This window comes from Globicephala melas, chromosome 3 (assembly GCF_963455315.2).
Source record: "Globicephala melas chromosome 3, mGloMel1.2, whole genome shotgun sequence".
Taxonomy (NCBI): domain Eukaryota; kingdom Metazoa; phylum Chordata; class Mammalia; order Artiodactyla; family Delphinidae; genus Globicephala; species Globicephala melas.
Window position 1 is genome coordinate 110,689,439 of NC_083316.1, and position 23,283 is coordinate 110,712,721.

Consider the following 23,283-nt stretch of genomic DNA (forward strand, 5'->3'; position numbering starts at 1 on the left):
GAGAGGTGGGGAGGGCCAGGACACACAGGGCTTATGGGCCAGGGTAAGGTCTCAGTATTTTATTATGTGATGAAAAGGCATCTGATGGTTGAGAGCACTGGAATACCTTGGGCTAATTTAAGGTTTTATGTCAATTCCTCTGGTTATTGATGGGAAACAGGTTGGAGAGGGATCAAGGGAGAGCACAAAGACCAGTTAGTACACTCTTAAACTCTTCTACTCAAGCACTGAAAATGGACTATGTGATCCCTTAGAGATGGAGAGAAGGAGATGGTTTGAAGACATATTTTGGAGATGGAACTGTCAAGAATTGGTGGATACTGGGTGTAAGAGAAAGACATGAGTTAAGGATGAAAACAAGATTTTAGGCTTGAGTAACTGGGTGGATGTGGTACCATTCATTAAGACGAGAGGAAGAGGGGTCGAGGAGCACAACAGGAGAGGAAAGAAACTGGGAAAGGTCCTCCCACTCCTATTAGAGTGTCAATAAAGTCTTCTGAGATACAGAAAGCTATCCCAGTTTCTGGTGTTTTGAGGACCCAAGGAAAAGTATCCTGGCTCCTGCAGAAGGGGTACTAGGACCATTGGTCGCCTAGATCTAGTCCCCTAATATCATCCACAACACAACAATGCAGAGACAACCAGCAGAAGCAGGGAGCGGGGTCTTCTAAAGGAGATATCTCTCCTGTCTCCCATGCTGCATCCGGAGTCCACTGTAATTAAGGGTTCCAGTGATTGGGATCTAATTGAATAACACCTACACCCTATCCAATTGACTCTTCCAACCACTCACCATGATCTTGACCCTGTTGGAGGCACCATGAGAAGATACGGGAGAAACAGTTGTTGAAAGTTATATCCTGAATACCTGAACAAAGTACTACCAAACACTCCACTAAAATATTTTATGTTTTAGGTCAATGTCACCCCAGGATATTGAGTTCTAAAAAATGACTACCCCTCCCAATCTTCCCTCCAAACATATATTATGAGAAACTTTCCCTATAAAAGGATAGCACGTACACATGATCTAAACCTTTCTCAACTACTCACCTGCCTTCCAGGAAACAGAGACAAGGAAACCTACAGTGACGGAGCCTGCTCGGGGCCTGCCATGCAGCTGAAGTCTTGTATTAAAATCATAGATGGTACTCTTTCTGGAGAAGGTACCTGAAGAATCACCTCCCAAATCTGCATGTAGGTCATGCTTTTCATTCCTCTCTAACATACAGCATACCACTAAGATCCAGGAAGAAGGCAAAACACACATAGGACCTCATACCACTAGCCAAAGGTTTAGGCGTATTTCTCACCAGCAATCATAAATCCATTCACTCTAGTTTCACTCTGCCCTCCTTAGCATTTATTTAATATCTTATTTTAAGGCTATGCCCAATACTAACATTCTTGATGATCTGATTTTCCAACGCACAAGAAGCTAGCAACAATAACTATGAAAAGAAGAGAGGTGATTCTAGAATGAGGTATATGCCAATGAATGACAGCTAAAAGCATGAGAACAAAGGAAGTGACAGAAATTAAAAAGTAGAAATAAGAATGGGAAAAGTTTGGGGCCAAGTAGTACCAGGGCAAACAATCCCATTCATTTCAGTAACCTTAGGGGGCAGCACTGAATTGCTGCATGGTTTAATAATTAGTGGTGCCAGTATAGCTACTGGGCAAAGAGGGTCTCCTCTGACTAAAGTTGTCAGGACCAACCTTTTCCATGATGAACTTTCTGTCTCTAGGCTGACCCCCCAAAAGGGCTGTCACATACCAACGCAATAAAGTAGGCATTTATCACGCATGCACCTGTGGTGTACCCAGCACAGTTCCAAGCCTGGAAGGAGCCAAGCACAGCTGCCTGCTGAGTCATGGGGTGTAGATCAGCCTCAGTTCTCCTGGCCTCAAAGGGTCTGCTGGGCACTGACACTGCAGGCCAGACCAAGGGACTCGGTGCTGACTTTTTACAATTAGAAACAAGGATGTATACCTGTTTTGATGAACATTGATATCCCGACAATATTCCAATAGATGTATTAAGTAAACATAAATGTGACAATGGCAAGTTAGGAGAGGCGCCCACAGTTCTCATGGTGACAATGGGTACCCTGCCTACATCCCATCTATCAGGCGTTTCATTTTGATTATAAAATTGCCCACAGTCCATGCAAGGAGGGGGTTCATATACCCAGAAGTTACCCTGTACATACATGCTGATTCCCTGTGTCAGGTAATGCTGCCTTAGGCCTCAGACAAAACAAGTCACACACCACACATGCATGTTCATAGCCCAGAGCACATGCGTGTTGAGTCAAGGTGCAAGTTTTTAGTACAAGAAAGGCTTTTAGCAATGAAATGGCTCAGCCTCCTCCGTCTGTGAGTGGGAAACTCAGGTGAAAGGAAGGGAAAGGAATCTGAAAATCCCTTCCAAGTCAAATACCATCATCCTGACTCCCAGACTTATGTAGTTCACACAGCATTTTGTCCCTGAGGCCTTGTCTCCTCAGCAGACAAACGTGCCGAGGTGAAGCTCACCCCACTAGGCACCCGAGTCAAGCCGTTGAAGGCCTCTACAGAACCCCAAACTCTTTGGGTCACAAGGAGACAGCCCTGTTTGAACACTGGCTCTGGAAATCTCTTCCTCAGGAAAGTATCCCTCCCTGCTCCAATGCTGAATCTTCTTTCCTGCTGAGGATTAACTATGCTGCATCTTGGGCAGGAAATGAGCTCTTTGCTGTTTATTGTGGTCAAATCCTAAAATGAAGTCAATCTAGCAGTGAAGGCTGGATAAGCTGATGTCTCTTTATTAATTCATGAGGACTTTGCAGTCCACCACTGTCCATGCTGAGACGGATGGAAGCCAAAAAAAAGTACACGTGAAATTACATCTTGATAACTTCTGCTGAACTGGTCTGTCAGGGACAAAGAAAATTAAACATCTGTGATTTATTCCTATGTTAACTCAACACACACATGCACACCCGCTCACACACCACACACACCACAAACACACATGCCAGCTAATGAGAGACTGCACCAGACTGCATCTCAAACTCGACTCCACCAATTTGTAGTGTGAAATCAGAGAAAGGTCAGCGCTGAAAGGCCATAACAGAAGGTTCATTATTCCTTTGTTTATTCCTTATTCCTTCATTCATTCGTTCATTCAACCTTTCCTCATCAGCTCTGGACTTGTTAAAAAGGTCTTGCACTAGGCAGAAAGAAGATTCCTGGGGGGCTAAATTTCCTAATTTCTAAGGCAAACAGTCCGGCAGTAATTAATCTGAGTGTGTGTTTGAAGAAATTGCTAACATCTCCAGCTCTGCCTCTCACAGGTCAACTGGTCTTATGCAAACCTGTTCCCTTTCTCTAGCCTGCAGTGCTTGAAATCATCGCAGCCACCATGTACTGAGATTTATTATGGGCACTTAGACTGGGTCCTTTGCCTGAATGACCTTACTTAATCCTCACCACAACCCTCTGAAGTGAATACAATTTATTTGCTCTTTTACACAGTAGAAGTCTGAGGCTCAGAGCAGTTACACAACCTGCCCAAGCTGCCAAGCTACGAAACAGGGATGCGCAGGCCAAACAGTCAGACTTCAGAGCCCGAGTTCTTCCCCACCCCCCAAACCCTGGGGCCAGCCTTCACTTCACAGACTGCCCTGGGTCACAAGCGGTCACTGCCTGCATTCCCCGTTTCCACCATCAGCTCATTGGTGTCTCCGGGCGAAGTCTTCTCACTGTCTTTCTTTCTAGACCTCTGCTGATGGTGCGGATCACATGGAAGGGACTTCTCCTGACCTGGCCTCAGTCCTCCCAGGACTGGGTGCAGAGCCACAGGGATACCAGGTGAGGGAAAGGAAGGAGGAGAAGAAAGGCAAACATCCTTGATGAAGAGCTGCTGGGACAAGTGCCAAGGAATCCACAGGGATGTAGGGGTCCAGGCCCTTTCCAGTGGGAACACAGCCCTCAGGGCCTCCCTGGCCCATCTAGATCTCCTGAGGGCCCTCTGGTATTGCTTGGGATTCTCTCTGGACAGAAGTTGGTGATCACATTCCCCTCCATTGCTTAAACCTTCTCCGTGAAACAACATATCCACAAATTTTTGTCTCCAAGCCTAACCTCGGTTCTAAGCTGCAGACCGGTATATCTAACGGGGCCCCAACATCTGTCTGCTCCAGGTGACCTCTATTTTTCACACCCAACACAGTTCAAACTAGATTCACCATCTTTTACCTACGCCTGTTTCCTCCTGTGTTTCTTATCCCTTTCTGTCTAGTCTGGAACCAGGTTCCAGACCTTGGAATCTCTCCCTGTCCTCACTCACCCAACAGGCCCTCCTTCTTCCCCACAATTGCTCCCTGTGTCCAGGACCTCCACCCGCCTCATCTTTTCACCTCCCATCTGCCTGAGGCTAAGCTGGAGCCTCCCATAGAACCCCCGCCTCCAGCCTCTAGCGACCACAGTTCACCCTCACCTACCACCAGGGCGAACTCCTGGAAGCACGGCACTGCATCAAGTCACTTCCCTGCCCCAAAGCCAGCAATGCCCGCCCCTCCCCCAATGCACACAGCACTTTCAGCAGCAGTAGTGGGAGGTACACAATGGGGGACCTCTTCAAGGGCCTTGAAGGGAAGGTGTTGACTAAGAGTCATTTACTAAACAAATGTGCCTGAGTAGCAGCTGTGAGCCAGGCCAGGAGCTTGGCGTGCAGTGGGGAGCTACACAGTGAGTCCATGTGCTTGGGGACCAAGGATCCTAGTGAGGAAGACAGAAAGCAACAAATGAGCAAACAAGATAAACTATAATATCAGCTAGTGACATGTTGCCACGGGGATTAAGTGTGTGAATAAACATGGCACGCTTAGGAACATAGCCTGGTGTGTAGTAAGCATTCAGTAACTGTTACCTTGTGATCCCTGAATACCACAATGAAAATAGCTCTTGGCCTCATTACTATTATTACTTCTCATGTCACAGCTGAGAACATGAAGCACAAGAGCCCAAGTCCACAAAGTGAGTGAGCAGCGGGGCCAGGCTTTTCCCCCAGTAACTTGACCCCAGAATCCACTCTCCTCACCATTGTGCTGTGCCACTTCTCCAGGAAGTGATGTTTCAGGTGAGACTTGTTGGGGTTGGCAGTGTCTTAGTTTGAGTTCTCTCAGAAGCAGAACTGAGACAAAGATTCATGGGCAGGCAGCTTATTTAAGAGATGACCCCAGGAAACCTCGGCAGAGGAGTGGGAAAGTGAAAGAGAGACGGGATGCCAGCCTCTAAAGGGCATGTCATCCAGCCAGATACCAGTGTGGGCAGATGGAGCCTAAACCTGCCGGAGGACCTCTGGGATCCAGTGGAAAACACATGCCTCTAAATCTCCTTCCCACCCAAAGGGCTGAGGGAGCTGGGATATTGATACACCAACTCCCATCTCATTGGTGGAGGGCTGCTTTCAGGGGCATGACTTCTCTGGCCCTTCTGACTGGCCATTTACAGAGGCAGATGAGGCTCTCACCAGCGAGAATACCCAGACAAGGAGAAACAGCTGCTGGCAGGTGGAATTCTGGCTGTGTGCACAGAGATGTGGAGGCCCAAGAGGATATGGTCAAGGCGCCAGCAGCAGCTGCTAGAGCATTCCAGGCAGAGGGGACACCATGTGAAAAGGCCCACAGGTGAGAGCAGCGTTGGTGCGCTCAAACAGCAAAGAGAAGGCTGTGGCTGGCTGAGTGACTGAGGTGGTGGGAATTGCATCCAGAGAGGGCACCAGAGGCTAGACCATGTAGGAACTCAGAGATCATGGTAAGAAATTGGCATTTTAATTAAAGTATGATGGGGATGCCATGGAAAGTTTTAGAGTAGGAGAGTGACTTTATTTACGTCTTTAAAAGGTCACTGTGGTTGCTGGGTGAAGGATGGACAGTAGAGGACAAGAATAGAAGAAGGAATATCATTTAGGAGGCTATGACAGTTCAGGTGACAGATCTGTAGCCTTGGACTAGGGTGGCATTTAAATTGTGGTTGGATTCAGGCTATAGTTTAAATTTACAGTGTATCAGAATTAACAATGGAATGGTCATGGAGTATGAAAGAGTCATTTATTAAGATGGAGAGATTAGAGGGAGACACCAATTCAGAGCAGTGGGTGGGGAAATCCAGAAGTGTTTTGGACATTTACTAAGTTTGAGATGTCTGTTAGTAGACTGTTGGATACATGAGTCTGGAGCTCGAAGAAAAGTTTGTTAAATTTGCTATGCTGTGCTGTGACCAACCCCACCTGCCCTTGCCTTTCTATTGCTCTAAACCTTCCAGAGAGCCCTCCTGGGACAGTACCTAGCCTGGGGTGCAGAGTGCTCACATAGCTTGGAAGAGGGACGGTGGATTCTAAAACACAGTGGAGAGCTGGAATGTAGCAAGACTAGCAGCTCTGAGCACAAGATAGCCAGGAGAAAACTTAGCCCCAGGAGACAGTGGCGTGCAGCCAGGTTACCTCACTACATGAGCTAGATGGGAGCTTTTAGCTGAGTGGCTCATGTTACTCAATTCGATGCAAAGTCTTCATTGGTCCGCACAGGGCTTGTCTCTGGTTTTGTATTTTATTATTTCCCCTAGACCCCTGTTTCCACATCTGTTCTTCCCTGCCCACAGGTAGCCTCTCTAACACATTTATCAATGCCACTAGATATCTGGGTATCCATGAAAAATATGTATTGTTTTATATATGTTTGTTTTTATAATTCAAAAATTATAAATTTCATTCTTTTTTACTCAATTCTATATTAAGATCTATTTGCATTACTATATGTAAATCTAGTTTATTTTGACCAGGTGTTGTGTAGTGGGTTTTTTGGGTTTTGTTTTTTAAAAACAGGCGTATAGACTACATCTTCTTATCCATTCTCCTAAAGGGGGACACTTGGGCTGCCTCAAACTCCTCCTTTATAAATGATGCTGTAAGAAATCACATTTTAAAAACTTAATTTTTAGTAGGTAGACTTTGTTAAGATTGGAAATTTTCCTTTTATTCTGCTTTACTCAGAGTACTTTTTAAATGATAAATAGATGATGAACTTTATTGAATGCATCACTTGCATATACTGAAGCAATCATGAGATTTTCCCCTTTATTTCATTAATATATTGAATCACAATGATAGATATTTTTAATGTTTAAACTTTCTTAAATTCCTTGGATAAATTCAATTTGACTGTATGTATTTTTAAAAAATAAACCATTAGATTTCATAAGCTAATATCACATTTAGGATTTTCACATCTATGTTCATAGAGAAATTGGGCTCTAATGTTCTTTTCCTGAATTGTTCACATCCAGTTTTGGAATCAAGTTTACACTAACCTGATAAAATAATGTGAACAATTTTCTCTCTATTTCTATTTTTCTACAGCAACTTTATAAGGTTGGGATTGCCTCTTCCTTGAAAGTATTATCGAATTTAGCTGTAAAACTATCTGGAGCTGGGGCTTTCTTTGAAAGGGTGATGATGATTCCATTACAGTTTCTTTAAGCGTTATAGTTTTACAATCTTGGGCCACTTTTAGCATTTTTACGTTTTTTTCAGAACTTTATCTAGTTCACCTAAGTATCCAGTTTATTAGTGTATAGTTATACTTATATTCTCTCACTCATATTTTATTTATTCACATTTCCTCTCGTCTTCCCCTCTCCCATGAGTCTTGCCAGAGGCTCATCTATTTTGTTAGTCTTTTTAAAGAAGATGTTCAGTTCTGTTAAGTTCCTATTTGTTTTTGTTATCCACATTTACTGATTTCTGCCCATGTTCTTATTTATGCCCTTCCTTCTTGTTTATTTGGGTTTACTCTATTTGTCTCTTTGAACTTTGTAAGTGGAAAGCTTAACTCTCTTCTTTGCATTCTTCTTAATTTCTGCCATATTTAAAGCTATAAATTTACCTCTGAGTACTGCTTTGAATATGATCCACAAAATTTGGCCTGTGGTACTTTCATTGCTGTTCCTCTGTAAGTATTTAATAGTTTAGCTTTGATTTCTTTTATAGCCAAATGATATATGGTAGTATTTTTAAAATTTCTAGACAAAGGATTTTTAATTTAATTGCATCATGGTCAGGAACACTGTGTTGTATATATGACGCTGACTCTTAAATTTACTAAAGTTTCTTTTGTGGCCTAGCACATCCGTGGGTATATGAAAAGAAAATATTTTGTTTCTTGGTGAAAGATAGGGACAGATTACATCAGTATAGTCTTCTATATCTTTGCTTATTTTCATATGCTTCAACTACTAGTTTTTGAGAGGGTATATTAAAATTGTCAACTATGATTTTTTATTTATTATTTCTATCCTAGATCTATCAGTTGTTGCTTTACGCATTTTGATGTCATATTGTCAGGGGCATACATGTTCATGATTATTATATTTCTTGATGTACTATTTGTTTCACTAATATATAACATCTTCAGTTTCCTCTTTTAATATTTCATGCCTTAAATTAATATTTCTTTCATATTGCAATTTCTATCTTGACTTATTTTTGATAAACTTTTCCTGTCTATCTTTTCTGTACCTTTTTGTTTTTAATATGTATCTTGTAGGCAATATATCACTTGATTTTATATTTTTAATTCAATTAGAGAGTCTTTATATTTTGAAGGATTTTAACTATTTACATTTATTGAATTCCTCTTATATCAATATTTATTTCTGCCCTTTTTTATGTTCCAAATTTTCCATGCCTTTTTTTTTATCCTTTCCTTTTTTCCCTATATTCTATTGAATAGATGGAATTTTCTTCTCCTGGTGTAAAAGTTATACATTTTATTTTTATTCTTCAAATAATTGTCCCTAAGTTATTAAGAACAATGCCTTTTTCCCCTATCAATTTTTTAAGCTATCAGTATGTATTTGTTCCTCCAGAAAAAGAATTTCAGAGAAACAGACATTCAAAACCAAACCAAAGTAACAGAGAAAAGATAAAAGGAGGAAAGTAAATGAGGGAGAAAGAGGTCAGGAAGAAACAGAGAAAAAGGGGGAAAAAACCATAAATCAACAAAAAGAGTTAGGGTCTGACGGAATAAAGTCAGGAGTCCTGCACACCCAGCATGATCAAATTCAGACAGTGAGAAAAACCCTAGGCTTCATTCATTCCTTTCATGTAATGTCTCCAGATCATTTCTTTCTTCCCTTGCTTGGGAAAGCATTACAAATTATTTCATAACTATTTACTAAGCAGCCACTGTGTTCTAGGCCCTCTGTCCAGCCTGGGGACAAAGCAGTGAACAAGTAGACCTTCTCCTTGCCCTCCTAGGGCTCACAGTCAAATAAATCACTTTAAAAAGCAATTACAGGAAGTATTAATATTGTTAAAATGGCCATACTACCCAACGTAATCTATAGATTTAATGTAATCTCTATCAAATTACCTGTGACATTTTTCACAGAACTAGAACAAATAACTCTAAAATTTATATGGAACCATAAAAGACCCAGAATTGCCAAAGCAATCCTGAAGAAAAAGAACAAAGCAGGAGGCATAACCCTCCCAGGATTCAGACAATACTACAAAGCTACAGTAATCAAAACAGCCTGATATTGGCACAAAAACAGCCATATGGATCAATGGAACAGAATAGAGAGCCCAGAAACAAACCCATACACCAATGGTCAGTTAATCTTTGACAAAGGAGGCAAGAATATACAATGTGGAAAAGACTGTCTCTTCAGCAAGTGGTGTTGGGAAAGTTGGACAAATGCACTCAAAGCAATGAAGTTAGAACACACCCTCACACCATATACTAAAATAAACTCAAAATGGCTTAAAGACTTAAATATAAGACATGACACCAAAAAACTCCTAGAGGGAAACAGAGGCAAAACATTCTCTGACATAAATTGTACTAATGTTTTCTTAGGTTAGTCTCCCAAGGCAATAGAAATAAAAACAAAAATTAAAAAATGGACCTAATCACACTTATAGGTTTGCACAGCAAAGCAAACCATACACAAAACGAAAAGACAACCTACAGACTGGGAGAAAATATTTGCAAATGATGCAACCAACAAGAGCTTAATTTCCAAAATATACAAAAAGCTCATACAACTCAATAACAAGAAAACAAACAACCCAATCCAAAAATGGCCAGAAGACATAAATAGACATTTCTCCAAAGAAGAAATACAGATGGCCAAGAGGCACATGTAAAGATGTTTATCACCACTAATTATTAGAGAAATGCAAATCAAAACTACAATGATGTACCACCTCACAATGGTCAAAAGAGACATCTTTAAAAATTCTATAGGGCGGAGTCAAGATGGAGGACTAGGAGGATGTGGAATTTGCATCTCCACACAACTAGGGCACCTACAAGTCACCAGTGGGGGACCATGGACACCTAAGGGGATGGGAGGATCCCCCAGTGACCAGGTAGGACGTGGGATGTGGGGGGAGTGAAAGGGGAGGGAAAGTGGAGGCGGGACAGGACTGGTGTCCCTGAGGGGCAGCTGGAGGATGGGAAGGGATCCCACGCCCGAACAGGGAAGTTAGGGGAGGGCAGAGGATCAAAAGGGAGCATGGCCAGTGTTCCCCTGCCCACTTGGGATCCCAGGAGCCTGCTGAGATCCTGGGCCTGATCCTCTGCCCACCGAGGCCCCCTATAGCCGCATGGGTTCTGAGGGAATGGGAGCGGGGGAAGGGGGAGCAAAAGTAAAGGCTGTACGTCCAGGACCTGCACACATGAGGGATGGCTGGGGGAGGGGAGGAGTTCCTACACCCAGCAGGACACACCCATGGTTAGGGGTCCATTGAGGACAGGGGAGACCTTAGGGGAGACGGTGGGGGTGGGGCATGGAGGAATGGAAGGGAACGTGGCCAGTGCTTTCCCTGACTACTTAGGCACCGGGGAACCTGTTGGGCTCCTGGGCCTAATCCTCTGCCCTCAGAGCCTCCCTCCTGCCACGCAGAACCCAAGGCCCACTCCTACACCCCCACCCAGGGCCCTACATCTACACTTGGAGACCTCCTCCAACACACTGGGCCTAAACCCCACCCACACGCCCTCACCCAGGGCCTTACCTCCAAACTCCAGAACTCCACACGCCAGAGGCCTTCCTTTGGACCTGCTGCCTCTCCCCTTCCATGCAGGTCCTAAGCAGAGGCCCTGCCCCATACTTGAATGTCAGCCCCTCACCCGCCTAGGTCCTGTCCCACCGTAAACCCCACCCAGGCTGAAGTTTCACCCCCACCTAAACTCTGTTCCCATAGCCAAGGCTGTTTTGGGGGGGGGGGCTTTCCTTTCCCTTTTGTCCTCTTTTAGATTGGGGTTCTGTTTTACAGTGTTGATTCATTGTTGCTTATTCATTTATATTTTTATTTTTCCTAACAAATCTTTTATTTCTCTAACTTTATTTTATTCTTTATCCTTTGTGATTGTTCTCTCCTTTTGGCTTCTTCCCCCACACCCCCCTTTTTTTTTTCTTTTTTGTTGTGGTTTTATTTTACCTTGTTGCAGTTGTTTCAATTATATTTTTATTTTTTTATTATTTTTCCTAATATATTTTTTATCTTTCTAATTTTATTTTGTTTTTTATTCTTTGATATTGTACTTTTAATCTTTCTTTCTTTTTTTTTTTTTGCCATGTCACACAATTGCGGAATCTTGGTTCCCAGGCCAGAGGTCAGGCTCAAACTCCTGTGGTGGGAGCTCCAAGTGCAAACCACTGGACTAACAGAGAACCTCAAACCCCAGGGAATATTAATCAGAGTGAACCTCCGTGAGGTTCTCATATCAGCACAAAGACCCAGCTCTATCCAACTGCCTGCAAACGCCAGTGCTGGATGGCTCAGGCCAAACAACCAGTAAGACATGAATACAGCCACACCATCAAAAAAAAAAAAAAAAGAAAGAAAGAAAGAAAGAAACAACAAAAAAAATATGTAACAGATGAAGGGGCAAGGTAAAAAACTACAAGACCAAACAAATGAAGATGAAATAGGCAACCTACCTGAAAAAGAATTCAGAGTAATGATAGTATAGATGAGCCAAAATCGCAGAAACGGAAGGAAGAAAATACAAGAAACATTTAACAAGGATATAGAAGAACTAAAGAGCAAAAAAACAGTGATGAACAACACAATATTGAAATTAAAAATACTCTAGAAGGAATCCATAGCAGAATAACTGAAGCAGAAAAACAGATAAGTGAGCTGGAAGATAAAAGGGTGGAAATAACTGACAGGGAGCAGAATAAAGAAAAAAAGAATGAAAATAATTGAGGACAGTCTCAGAGACCTCTGGGACAACATTAAATGAATCAACACTAGAATTATAGGGGTCCCAGAAGAAGAAGAGAAAAAGAAAGGGTCTGAGAAAAATTTGAAGAGATCATAGACAAAAACTTACCTAACATGGTAGAGGAAATAGTCAACCAAGTCCAGGAAGCACAGAGAGTTCCATAGAGGATAAACCCAAAGATAAATATGCCAAAACACATACTAATCAAACAATCAGAAATTAAATACAAAGAAAAAATATTAAAAGCAGCAAGGGAAACGCAACAAATAACATACAAGGGAATCTCCATAAGGTTAACAACTGATCTTTCAGCAAAAACTCTGCAAGCCAGAAGGGAGTGGCAGGATATATTTAAAGTGATGAAAGGGAAAAACCAAAAACCAAGACACTCTACCAGGCAAGGATGCATTCAGATTCGATAGAGAAATTAAAATTTTTACAGACAAGCAAAGGTTAAGAGAATTCAGCACTACCAAACAGCTTTAAAACAAATGCTAAAGAAACTTCTCTAGGCAGGAAACACAAGAGAGGGAAAAGACCTACAAAAACAAACCCAAAACAATTAAGAAAATGGTAATAGGAACATACATATAGATAATTACCTTAAAAGTAAATGGATTAACTGCTCCAACCAAAAGACATAGATTGGCTGAATGGATACAAAAACAAGACCCATATATATTCTGTCTACACGAGACCCACTTCAGACTTAAGGACACATACAGATGGAAAGTGAAGGGATGGAAAAAGATATTCCATGCAAACGGAAATCAAAAGAAAACTGGTGTAGCAATTCTCATATTAGATAAAATAGACTTTAAAATAAAGACTATTAGAAGAGACAAAGAAGGACACTACATAATGATCAAGGGATCAATCCAAGAAGATATAACAATTGTAAATATTTATGCACCCAACATAGGAGCACCTCAATACATAAGGCAAATGCTAACAGCCATAAAGGGGAAAATCGACAGTAACACAATAATAGTAGGGGACTTTAACACCCCACTTTCACCAATGGACAGATCATCCAAAATGAAAATAAATAAGGAAACACAAGCTTTAAATGATACATTAAACAAGATGGACTTAATTGATGCTTATAGGACATTCCATCCAAAAACAACAGAATACACCTTCTTCTCAAGTGTTCATGGAACATTCTCCAGGATAGACCATATCCTGGGTCACAAATAAAGTTTTGGTAAATTTAAGAAAATTGAAATTGTATCAAGTATCTATTCCAACCACAACACTATGAGACTATATATCAATTACAGGGAAAAAACTGTAAAATATACAAACACATAGAGGCTAAACAATTTGCTACTAAATAACCAAGAGGTCACTGAGGAAATAAAAGAGGAAATCAAAAAATACCTAGAAATAAATGACAATGAAAACACGATGACCCAAAGCCTATGAGAGGCAGCAAAAGCAGTTCTAAGAAGGAAGTTTACAGCAATACCATCCTCCACAAGAAACAAGAAACATCTCCAATAAACAACCTAAACTTACACCTAAAGCAATTAGAGAAAGAAGAACAAAAACACCCCAAAGTTAACAGAAGGAAAGAAATCATAAAGATCAGATCAGAAATAAATGAAAAAGAAATGAAGGAAGAAATAGCAAAGATCAATAAAACTAAAATCTGGTCCTTTGAGAAGATAAAGAAAATTGAAAAACCACTAGTCAGACTCATCAAGAAAAAAGGGAGAAGACTCAAATCAATAGAATTAGAAATGAAAAAGGAGAAGTAACAACTGACACTGCAGAAATACAAAGGATCATGAGAGATTACTACAAGCAACTATATGCCAATAAAATGGACAACCTGGAAGAAATGGACAAATTATTAGAAAAGCGCAACCTTCCGAGACTGAAGCAGGAAGAAATAGAAAATATAAACAGACCAATCACAAGCACTGAAATTGAAACTGTGATTAAAACTCCTCCAACAAACAAAAGCCCAGGACCAGATGGCTTCACAGGCAAATTCTATCAAACATTTAGAGAAGAGCTAACATCTATCCTTCTCAAACTCTTCCAAAATATAGCAGAGGGAGGAACACTCCCAAACTCATTCTATGAGGTCAGCATCACCGTGATACCAAAACAGGCAAAGATGTCACAAAAAAAGAAAACTACAGGCCAATATCACTGATGGACATAGATGCAAAAATCTTCAACAAAATACTAGCAAACAGAATCCAACAGCACATTAGAGGATCATACACCATGATCAAGTGGCGTTTATCCCAGGAATGCAAGGATTCTTCAATATATGCAAATCAATCAATGTGATACACCATATTAACAAACTGAAGGATAAAAACCATATGATCATCTCAATAGATGCAGAAAAAGTTTTTGACAAAATTCAATAATGATTTATGATAAAAACAACAGTCAGGACAAGGAAGCAACCTAAGTGTCCACGACAGATGAATGGACAAAGAAGATGTGGCACATATATACAATGGAATATTACTCAGCCATAAAAAGAAACGAAATTGAGTTATTTGTAGTGAGGTGGATGGACCTAGAGTCTGTCATACAGAGTGAAGTAAGTCAGAAAGAGAAAGACAAATACTGTATGCTAACACATATATATGGAATCTAAAAAAAATGTTCTGAAGAACCTAGGGGCAAGATGGGAATAAAGACACAGACTTACTAGAGAATGGACTTGAGGATATGGGGAGGGGGAAGGGTAAACTGTGACACAGTGAGAGAGTGGCATGGACGTTATACACTACTAAATGTAGAATAGATAGCTAGTGGGAAGCAGCCGCATAGCATAGGGAGATCAGCTCTGTGCTTGTGACCACCTAGAGGGGTGGGATAGGGAGGGTGGGAGGGAGGGAGACACAAGAGGGAAGAGATATGGGAACATATGTATATGTATAGCTGATTCAGTTTGTTATAAAGCAGAAACTAACACACCATTGTAAAGCAATTATACTCCAATAAAGATGTTAAAATGAAAAAAAAAAAGATGTTAAAAAAAAAAACAACTCTTCAGAAAGTGGGCATAGAGAGAACCTCCTCAACATAATAAAGGCCCTATAGGACAAAACCACAGCCAACATCATTCTCAGTGGTAAAACACTGAAACGATTTCCTCTGAGAGTAACAAGACAGTGTTGCCCACTTTAACCACTGTTATTCAACATAGTTATGGAAGTTTTAGCCACAGCAATCAGAGAAGACAAAGGAATCCAAATCAGAAAAGAAGAAGTAAAACCATCACTGTTTGCAGATGACATGATACTATACAGAGAATGCTAAAGACGCTACCAGAAAACTACTAGAGCTAATCAATGAATTTGGTAGAGTAGCAGGATACAAAATTAATGCACAGGAATCTCTTGCATTCCTATACACTAATGATGAAAAATCTGAAAGAGAAATTAAGGAAATACTCCTATTTACCATTGCAACAAAAAGAATAAAATACCTAGGAATAAACCCACCTAAGGAGACAAAAGACCTGCATGCAGAAAACTATAAGACATTGATGAAATAAATTAAAGATGATACCAACAGATGGAGAGGTATACCATGTTCTTGGATTGGAAGAATCAACATTGCGAAAATGACTATACTATCCTAAGCAATCTACAGATTCAGAGCAATCCCTCTCAAACTACCAATGGCATTTTTCACAGAACTAGAACAAAAAATTTCACAATTTGTATGGAAACACAAAAGACCCCAAATAGCCAAAGCAATCTTGAGAAAGAAAAATGGAGCTGGAGGAATCAGACTCCCTGACTTCAGACTATACTACAAAGCTACAGTAATCAAGACAGTATGGTACTGGCACAAAAACAGAAATATAGATCAATGGAACAGGATAGAAAGCCCAGAGATAAACCCACGCACATATGGTCATTTTATCTTTGATAAAGGAAGCAAGAGTATACAATGGAGAAAAGACAGCCTCTTCAATAAGTGATGCTGGGAAAACTTGACATCTACATGCAAAAGAATGAAGTTAGAACACTCCCTAACACCATACATGAAAATAAACTCAAAGTGGATTAAATACCTAAATGTAAAGCCAGACACTATCAAACTCTTTGAGGAAACACAGGCAGAACACTCTATGGCATAAATCACAGCAAGATCCTTTTTGACCCACCTCCTAGAGAAATGGAAATAAAATAAAAAATAAACAAATGGGACCTAATGAAACTCAAAAGCTTTTGCACAGCAAAGGAAACCATAAACAAGACAAAAAGACAACCCTCAGAATGGGAGAAAATATTTGCAAACAAGGCAACTGATGAAGGATTAATCTACAAGATATACAAGCAGCTCATACAGCTCAATATCAAAAAAACAAACAACCCAATCCAAAAATGGGCAGAAGATCTAAATAGACATTTCTCCAAAGAAGGTATACAGACTGCCAACAAACACATGTAAGGATGCTCAGCATCACTAATCATTATAGAAATGTATACCAAAACAACAGTGAGGTATCACCTCACACCAGTCAGTTGGCCATCATCAAAAGATCTACAAACAATAAATGCTGGAGAGGGTGTGGAGAAAAGGGAACCCTCTTGCACTGTTGGTGGGAATGTAAATTGATACAGCCACTATGGAGAACAGTATGGAGGTTCCTTAAAAAACTAAAAATAGAACTACCATATGACCCAGCAATCCCACTACTGGGCATATAACCTGAGAAAACCATAATTCAAAAAAGTATCTTGTACAACAATGTTCATTGCAGCATTATTTACAATAGCCAGGACATGGAAGCAACCTAAGTGTCCATCAACAGATGGATGGGTAAAGAAGATGTGGCATATATATACAACGGAATATTATTCAGCCATAAAAAGAAAGGAAATTGAGTTATTTGTAGTGAGGTGGATGGACCTAGAGTCTGTCATACAGAGTGAAGTAAGTCAGAAAGAGAAAAACAAATACTGTATGCTAACACATATATATGGAATCTAAAAAAAATGTTCTGAAGAACCTAGGGGCAGGACAGGAATAAGACGCAGACGTAGAAAATGGACTTGAGGACACGGGAAGGGGGAAGGATAAGCTGGGACGAAGTGAGAGAGTGGCATGGACATATATACACTACCAAACGTAAAATAGATAGCTAGTGGGAAGTAGCTGCATAGCACAGGGAGATCAGCTCGGTGCTTTGTGACCACCTAGAAGGGTGGGATAGGGCGGGTGGGAGGGAGACGCAAGAGAGAGGGGATATGGGGATATACTTATGCATATAGCTGTTTCACTTTGTTATACAGCAGAAACTAACACAACATTGTAAAGCAATTATACTCCAATAAAGATGTTAAAAAAAAAAAGAGAGGGAGTGAGAACACAGCATCTTGAACTCAGCCAAACCTGATTGTTATCTTTCCTCTCAATCCTGATATGTCCGTTTACTTGTTCAGTTGTACCCATCCCCCCTAGATAGAAACCTCAGGATAATACTAGATGCCAAGAACAAACTACGGGGGAAAATCATTTTTCGGACTTTTAAGAACTAAGCTCCTTCTCCTCCAGGATCTTCAAAAGAGTTTTTCTTCTCACTCACACATAGAAAATGTAGGTGATCTTAAGATCCAGTGATGCCATTTCTCTGAATCTAGAGATACACTCACACAGCTACATAAGGAAGCATCTATGATCATGCCTTTTGTAAGAGAGAAAAAGTGGAAACAGCCTAAATGTCAATTAATACAACACGGGCTAAATAAACCATGGTATAGTCACAACACAGAATACCATGCAACAGCCAAAATGAATGAAGTAGTTCTATAAGTATCAATACAGAAAGCACTCCAAGACTGATTGTTTAGTGAGAAAGGCAATTTGAAGAATGATCAATAATGTACCCTAGTATTGGTGTAAATAAAATAACCAACAACAAATCAACGACCTCAAACAGTAAATTGTTTCCTATGGTTACATACATATGCATTAAATGCACAGAAAATGGTCTGGGAGAATGTACACAAAACTGTTAACAGTGGTTACCTCTGGGAAGGTGGGAAGGGAACCAGGGCTGGGAATGATGGTCAAAAAATTTAGTGTTACCTGAATTTAAATTTTTTCACAAGTGTAATAATGCATTCACATGTACATAATTTAATTAAAGAATTTAAGGTAAGAAAATCATTTTAAAAATTCTATAAATAACAAATGTTGGAGACAGTATGGAGAAAAGGGAACTACACTGTTGATGGGAATGTAAATTTGTGCAGCCACTATGGAAAACAGTATGGAGTTTCCTCAAAAAACTAAACGTAGAGTTGCCATATGATCCAGTAATCCCATTCCTGTACATGTACCCAGACAAAACAATAATTCAAAAAATACATGCACACTTACGTTCATAGCAGCACTCTTTACAATGCCAAGACATGAAAACAACCTAAATGTCCATCAACAGATGAATAAATAAAGAAGATGTGGTGTGTGTGTGTGTGTGTGTGTGTGTGTGTGTGTATAATGAAATATTACTCAGCCATAAAAAAGAATGAAATAATGCCATTTGCAGCAACATGGATGGACCTAGAGATTATCATACTAAGCAAAGTAAGTCAGAAAGAGACAAATATTCTCTGATATCACATATATGTGGAATCTAAAATATGACACAAATGAATGTACTATGAAACAGAAACAGACTCACAGATATAGAGAACAGACTCCTAGTTGCCAAGGGGGAGAGGGAGGGGGATGGGGATGGAAGGATTGGGAGTTTGGGATTAGCAGATGCAAATTATTATTTATAAGATGGATAAGCAACAAGGTCCTACTGTATAGCACAGGGAAGTATATTTGATATCCTGTAATAAACCATAATGGAAAATAATATGAAAAGGAATATATATATAACGGAATCACTTTGCTATACAGCAAAAATTAACACATTGTAAATCAACTGTACTTCAAAAAAATTTTTATAATAAAAGCAGTGTCAACAGAGTAGGGGAGGTACAGGCACCTTGGAAGCACCCAGCCTGTGGGAATCAGGGAAATCCTCCCATACGTAGTGATACCTAAGCTGAAGTCGGAAAGACATCACTCCTCCACCAGTGTGTGCCAAGGACAGAGGCTGGTCTAAACTGCTGCCCTGCTGCTCACTTGTCTTCTGCATCCTATGGGGCTGTGGGGAGGACATACCCATGTGGTCAAGGCCATGGTACTTACACTCATCATGAAGCCATGTATCTATAAACAGCTCAGGTCCTCTCGGTACACATGCTCAGAATTCACAAGGTCCCTACCCTGTCCCATTTCCCCAGGCTGTGTCAATGTGTAAGGTGTCCATGTGACCACTTGGTTCCTGCGGCCCACCATGCCCCTCTGTAGCTTGTCTACATATTTGCTCCAGGCCTTAATTTTCTTTTATGCATAATCAGACTTACTAATTTAGGTGAATCCAGGAAGGAGTCTGAGTTAGGAAATAACTGAAGGCAAAAAGCAATAAGGAGCTATGGTAAGTTCGGTGAGGCCCATTTCAAATGCCATCCACACTGGCTTTAGGAATAGAAAGAGACAAGAGTATGAAAAGAGTAGAAGAGATTATGAGCTCCCACTTTGGAGACAATTACCTGGCTTCAAACCCTGATTTTACAGCTCTCGTCACTGTGACCTTGGGAGCATGGCTGAAGGGCTCTGAGCCTCAGTTAACTCATCTGTAAAGACACTGGTTATAGATTCACAAGGTGGTGAAAATTAATCAGCACCATGCTTGTGACACACTTAGCACAGAGCCTGGTGTTTAACAAGGGCTCAAAAAGGGAGTTGCTTAGTGTTAGTGTTACCATTAGCATTAGCATGCGAACTACTATATTACAGCCTAACCTGGGAGTACTAATGAAGGACACTGTATCGTTATTTTCTATGGCGAGAAAATATGGGAAGTGGTTTCCGGTGGATGCATGATACCTAATCTATAACATTTACTAATCAGTTCCTAGAGTTGGTTTAAACAAAATACAAAGCTCTAGTTCATAAAAATAACTTTGTAATTAAGTAAAGGGATTCAGATAGATTCTTTATGGATTTTTGTGTTGTCCTGAAGTTTGCATTATTTGCTCATTTAAGGATCCAAGGTATCTGGTCACACCCTTATTAAATTGTCCTTGTTCATTCATTCATTCATTCATTCATCATTTATTCAACAAATATTTGTCGGATACCTATCAGAGAGACATTTGCACAAAGTAGGCACCTGACAATGTTTGTTGAATTTAAAAAATCATTGTATTACCAGAATCCAACCACATATATATGCATGTTTAATTACATTCACAAAATTCTTGAGTTTTACTTTGCTTGACCTCTGAAACAAATTAGCTAATCTACATCCAATAAATTTTTACTCTTTGAGGACTGCATTAGAAATTTTTCATTCTATTAAACCTCTCAGATTTCTCAAAGGTGGAAGAAAAAACCCAAATTCCTTGTTTAGTGCAATGCTGTACATATATAAGCTCACTAAATAATCATTTTCATTCCTAAAACATGAGCAGCTCTCTTTTCCATCTAAACCTCAATTTTTACACACTTTACTTTTTCATTTACAGTTGACTTACTCAGCAGCAATATTACTATTTGCCAAATCACTGTGGATATTTTCACTCTGTGGCTGATCACTTTCGAGTTTAACAAAGTCAGATTGGAATCTGAATTTGTACAACTTTTCTCCAGATCAGACAGTCATAGAGTACACACACCCTTTGAAGGCATATACCATGGAGGGAGCTAGCAATATGAGAACCATCATCCCTGCTAGAATATATCTCTGAAAAAACCTATAGGTTGACAAGTTGCATTACCCTTGATTTTTATGCCCACCATTTGAAAATGCTAAAACCTTTAGGCAGTGAAAAATGTTGGTGTCTTAAAGCACAGAGATAGTTAGAAGAGGAAGGCAAAAACTCGAATCCATCCCATTCATAGTTCCAGAGCCCCGGGGAACTCCGCAAAGATGCGCTGCACCAGGAGAGCCTCCCTGGGATCACCCAGCTCATGTTACCAATGCTCCATGTACTGGCCATGGTGGCATGAGTCACTGTATGCGTTGCGGAGGCCTTGTCACATCGTCCAAAATAAAAGATATAAAATGTAATGATTTAGGATCATGAGTACATGTAAGCAGAAGATACCCGTGGGCATTACGCAGAGTGGAAAAAGCCAGTCTCAAAGACTTACATAGTGTGCTATTCCACTGATACAGCATTCTCAAAGTGACCAAAGCACAGTGATGGAAGAGGTTGCCAAGGCTGGGGGGAAGGATATGATTATTAGGGGGTAACTTGAGAGAGTCACACCTGGAGGCAGCACAGCAGCCAGGGCAAACGTAGACAGCCAGGCTCTCATCAGGGCCTTTGACAAGTGAAGCAAGCCAGGGAGGCCACCTAGGAGGTGAGGGGTCTGAAAGCCACGTTGTGCTTCTGAATCAAGCTGGGATGCTCAACCCGGAAAGAAGGTGTGGAGCCATGTGTATATGTCAGGAGGTATGGCCTGGCTGCTGTAAGCAAATATCTACAGGGCTGTTGTGTGGGAGATAGAGTAGATGTGCCCTATATTCACTCTGAGGGCAAGTAGAAGCTAGATGAAAGCAGGTTTCAACTCAATATAAAGAACTGTCCAACAGACCTTCTTTGACAGGCAATAAGTTTCCAGACACTGGAAATATTTGAACATAGATCAAATGACCACCTGTTGAGGATGCTATAGGGGTCCCCATCAAGGGCCTCCATCCCATTCTAAGAAGATGATACCAACAATGAAGACACTGGAGGTAGGGGACCCTGATCTGAAGACAAGATCCAGTGCAGCTCTTCCCTTTTAATTTTTTCAAACTCCATTACTGTGTATCTGCTTTCCTGAACACATTAACTCTTTGGTGGTTCATCATATCCTAAAATATATCTCACCTCCCCAGTAGATCTCCCGGCCTCTTGTTAAGAGAGACACTGCCTGCACTGCTCCTTCCTCCCCCACAGAGCCTGGCACGAGGTGGGTGCAGAAGGGAAGCTCTGTAAACATGTGAAGCCAGGTGAATGATAGCTTTGGCATGGCCGAGGCAAGAAGCCAGCCTGGCTGCCCGCTGAAGTCCTCTTGCACTGAGAGTCCATATATTTTATGACCTCGGAGTGCTTCTTGGCACAGACTCCCCCTCATGGTGATTCATTTCTCCCCTGCAGCTTTGTCAGTATTTGGGTTTTCTACTTAGTTCTCAGTGAACTAGCTCTCACAGTTATAGCTCCCTAGAAAATGCCATATAGTAACTCTGTCAGGGTTTTTATTTGCTTGGACAAATCGTTTTTATTTCAGCAAGGTGTTTTATTAGCTTAGAGAGTCATGAATCATTTCAAAGGTAGAGGAAAGATGATCCAATACACGGAATTTTACATGAGATGTTGTTCTTTCTACTGAAGATGTCTCCTTGATTAGGATTGAGATCACTTTAACTTCATGCAAATTATGAAAAGTGAATGACATCGGCATACCTGTGCACCCACCTGGCCAGAGCTAAGAGGTTGACTCCAGCACCCATCTGGTTACCATCACTTGGGAAATCTGTCATCAACATGCAGGGAAGTCATGGTCCCAAACAAAGCAGTTTGAAGCTCCTTCTCTGAAACATATGTCCTCCTGGGCCCAAACACACCAGTGATGAAGACTCCATGAAGTATGAGAGTGGCTATGAGAAAAGAGTTGTATGAGTTAGCGTAGGCTCTGCTATGATGCAGTAACACTTAAACCCTTAAATGGCTTAACCCAACAAACATATATTTCTCATTCTCATCAGATTTCCAGTGAGGTTTGGTCAGGCCTCATTTCAGAATGACTCAGGAATCAATCCTGTCCTCTTCCATCTTGTTACTGCAGGAAGAGAGGAGGGAATAAAGAACTCCACCCACTTCCCTCCTTTCCTCTCTTCCTCCCTTCCTTCCTTCTTTCCTTCTCTCTTTCCTTCCTTTCTGTCATG

The 23,283-nt window shown here is 40.8% G+C and overlaps 1 protein-coding gene across 1 annotated transcript in view; it reads right to left on the reverse strand.

Annotated features, from left to right (window-relative positions):
* The window catches only part of FSTL4 (follistatin like 4), a 495,703-nt gene extending 472,787 nt beyond the window's left edge, over nucleotides 1-22,916 (reverse strand). The window contains exon 1 of the mRNA XM_060296220.2: nucleotides 22,814-22,916. Coding sequence (XP_060152203.1) covers nucleotides 22,814-22,884 — 71 coding nt within the window. The 5' untranslated portion in view covers nucleotides 22,885-22,916. The remainder of the gene's footprint in view (nucleotides 1-22,813) is intronic.
* Nucleotides 22,917-23,283: the final 367 nt, after the last annotated feature.